Raw genomic sequence first — 2,902 nt, forward strand, 5'->3', positions numbered from 1 at the left:
TGGGATACGCCAGCCGCATCGTCAGGTGGCTGACGAGCCAGCAGAACTATTACGGAGGCTTCTCCTCCACACAGGTACAGCACGAAGAGCGTTAAGCTGAACTGTAAGATACATTTGTAAACAATATGTTGTTAAGTTTTACTTTAAAAAAAGACAAATTTGGCTTATGCCACATCGGTTTTGTGTTATGGTTTTCAGAATTCTCTTTTTTCGGACAAATATGATGAAAAACGAAGGTAACTGAAATGTCGATGGCACATAAAGTCTTTTTTGTAATGTGTGTTTTAGGACACTGTGGTGGCTCTTCAGGCTCTGGCTCTTTACTCCACTCTGGTGTTCAGTCCAGAGGGTTCAAGCACAGTGACGGTCCAGTCTCCCAACGACAAGCTGACGTTCAAGGTGAATCAGAACAACAAGCTGCTCTACCAGGAGCAGGTGCTGAAGGACGTTACAGGAAAGCACCACCTGACAGTGCAGGGCACTGCGTGTGTTGCAATGCAGGTCAGTGGTCACTGCAGCTCCTCTACATCACAAATACTGCGAATATAACTGTGCCCCAGTGTGAGCAGTTCGTTAATACAGAAAGTTTGAAAGTGCAATACCTCCGATGCACCTCTACTTATGCTTTGTTTAATTTGGGGTTGTTTCTCGTTTTAAATAGATCATTTTAACTAATTTTAATTAAGTTATTCAGTAGTGAAAGGGCAATACTGAAACAGGTATAGAAATTTAGGACATGTATTTATTTTAACTTGTTTTATTATTCCACTCATGGAGGATCTTTATCCTTATGAAGTGCATTAAGGATGTGTGATCCATTTCCTAGACTAATATTAATCTTTAAGACTAATCTTGAAGCATGTTCAAGTCCTATTGACATATCTTTAGTTGGCACTGGTTCACTTTTAAAGATTTATAGCATCCAAATATTTCACCAGACAATTCAACAACTCCAGGGCTTATGGAAAGTCAGGGTCAGATATATATAACAGCACGTCATCTGCATAGAGGGAAATATTTCGCTTTAAAATGCATTAATACCTTTGGTGCTGACATTTTTTCTTACTTAACTACTACTACCAAACTAAACTACTACAACTGTTACTAAACTAAAAGATAAGAATGATTTTTGTGCATAGGTGTAAAAATGGGAATTATTCTGGGAAACTTAGTCCATAAAAAGCAAAGGTTTCAGTTACAGCAAGAGGCTGTTTACATTTCACAGTATTATGCCCCAGTGTGAGTAGGTCGGTTCTACTCCACTCTACTCATAATTTAGCCAATTTACATGTATTTTTATTTATGCTTTTTCTTATTCACTGCTTGTTTAAGTCACCGCATCTCCGGACACAACAGCACGGATGAATTTCCGTCTGCATGCACGTTTTTTCAGTCTAACATTGTTGAAACAGAGCAGCTAATGTTGCTGTAAGAAGTTAGCAAAGTGAGATGCCCGGCAGGGATGTTGTGTTTCTTGAGTACGGCTTTTGTTTGGTGTTAACCCCGACTTTCTCCTAAAACAAACAGATGATTTATTCCCGAGTGAATAGCGTTATCCTCAAAGTCATCATCTCCCTGATTGTCAATATGAACAAATCTAAACGAAGGAAAGTCTTGAGATTCTCTTTTTCTTCTGATTATGAATATTGAACTTTTTTTGTGTGCCTCTTCCCTAGATTTCTCTTCACTATAACGTCCCAACTCCGACAGATTTCACAGCCTTCAGGGTCGAGGTTAAATCCGAGGCCGACTGCAGCAGCAGGATGCCCAAACTCACTCTGAAGCTCAACGCCCTGTAAGTCATCCGCAGTCCCACATGCAAAGAAATAACTGAAATTTTTGACCAACAGCTCTCTTCATCTATCATCCAAAAACAAGAAACTGATGGTAGATGGAGAAGTATTTACAGTTTTGGAGTTAAAATTTAGCTCAAACAAATTTAAACGGGTGATTCTCGTGAAAATAGTACAACGCATGGCAAAAAATAAGTATTATTACAGTACAATATTATTATATATATCAAAGAGGATCTAATTTCACTATTCAATTTGAAATTATAATCCATGTGCACATTTCTATTACCGTAACATGATATAATAACTAATATCAATTAAACTGTCCAGTTTTAAACACATTTCTGTCATTTTAATGAATTTGCTTGATTATTTATATGCTAAGGATGCATTACAGTAATTTATTCAAAAAAATCTGTTTATAAAATATTTTAAAAATACTATTTTGGTACTTAACCATGAACTGTACCACATAATACACAGAGTGGACTTTCAGATAGAAGTTTCATTTTTTATGTTTTCATGAGCATGTCCCTAAAATCCTTAAAGACGTAGCTTTGATTTGCTTTGTGAGAATCACTCACACGGTAAATGAAGTCTTCCCAAAGCCCCAGATTAACATCACATTTTTGTGGTTGCTTTACAGATACAGGGGAAGGCAAAGTTCTACAAACATGGTGATCCTGGATATCAAAATGCTCTCTGGATTTATCCCAGACCCAGAGTCCATAAAGAGCGTGAGTTATTACAATATCTTTAACCTTTAGTGGAAATCGAGTAGTTGTTGAAGAATTTTCCCGCTGATTATCGTCTCCTCACAGCTCAAAGTTGCCCCGATGGTGGATCGAGTTGAACAGAAGGACGATCACGTTCTGGTGTACATTCAGGAGGTGAGTCGGCAGGTTTCCATTAACACTTGAATTGTGCAAACTGAGATTCCTTATCCGGGGTCGGGTCGGGTCGCGGGGGCAGCAGCCTAAGCAGGGAGGCCCAGACTTCCCTCTCCCCGACCACTTCGTCCAGCTCTTCCCGGGGGATCCCGAGGCGTCCCCTGGCCAGCTGTGAGACATAGTCTCTCCAGCGTGTCCTGGGCCTCCTACCGGTGGGAC

At 39.6% G+C, this 2,902-nt stretch overlaps 1 protein-coding gene across 1 annotated transcript; it reads left to right on the forward strand.

The window, feature by feature from the left end:
• Positions 1-5: 5 nt before the first annotated feature.
• LOC121963291 (ovostatin-like) lies at positions 6-2,737 on the forward strand (the record flags this gene model as incomplete). The annotated part of the gene is made up of 5 exons (XM_042513597.1): positions 6-74; positions 289-501; positions 1,677-1,795; positions 2,440-2,530; positions 2,615-2,737. Coding segments are annotated over 5 exons (591 nt in total), but the record flags the coding sequence as incomplete, so codon positions are not given.
• Between the last annotated feature and the right edge of the window lie 165 nt (positions 2,738-2,902).

The sequence above is a fragment of the Plectropomus leopardus genome, unplaced genomic scaffold (genome assembly GCF_008729295.1).
Source record: "Plectropomus leopardus isolate mb unplaced genomic scaffold, YSFRI_Pleo_2.0 unplaced_scaffold10738, whole genome shotgun sequence".
NCBI lineage: Eukaryota > Metazoa > Chordata > Actinopteri > Perciformes > Serranidae > Plectropomus > Plectropomus leopardus.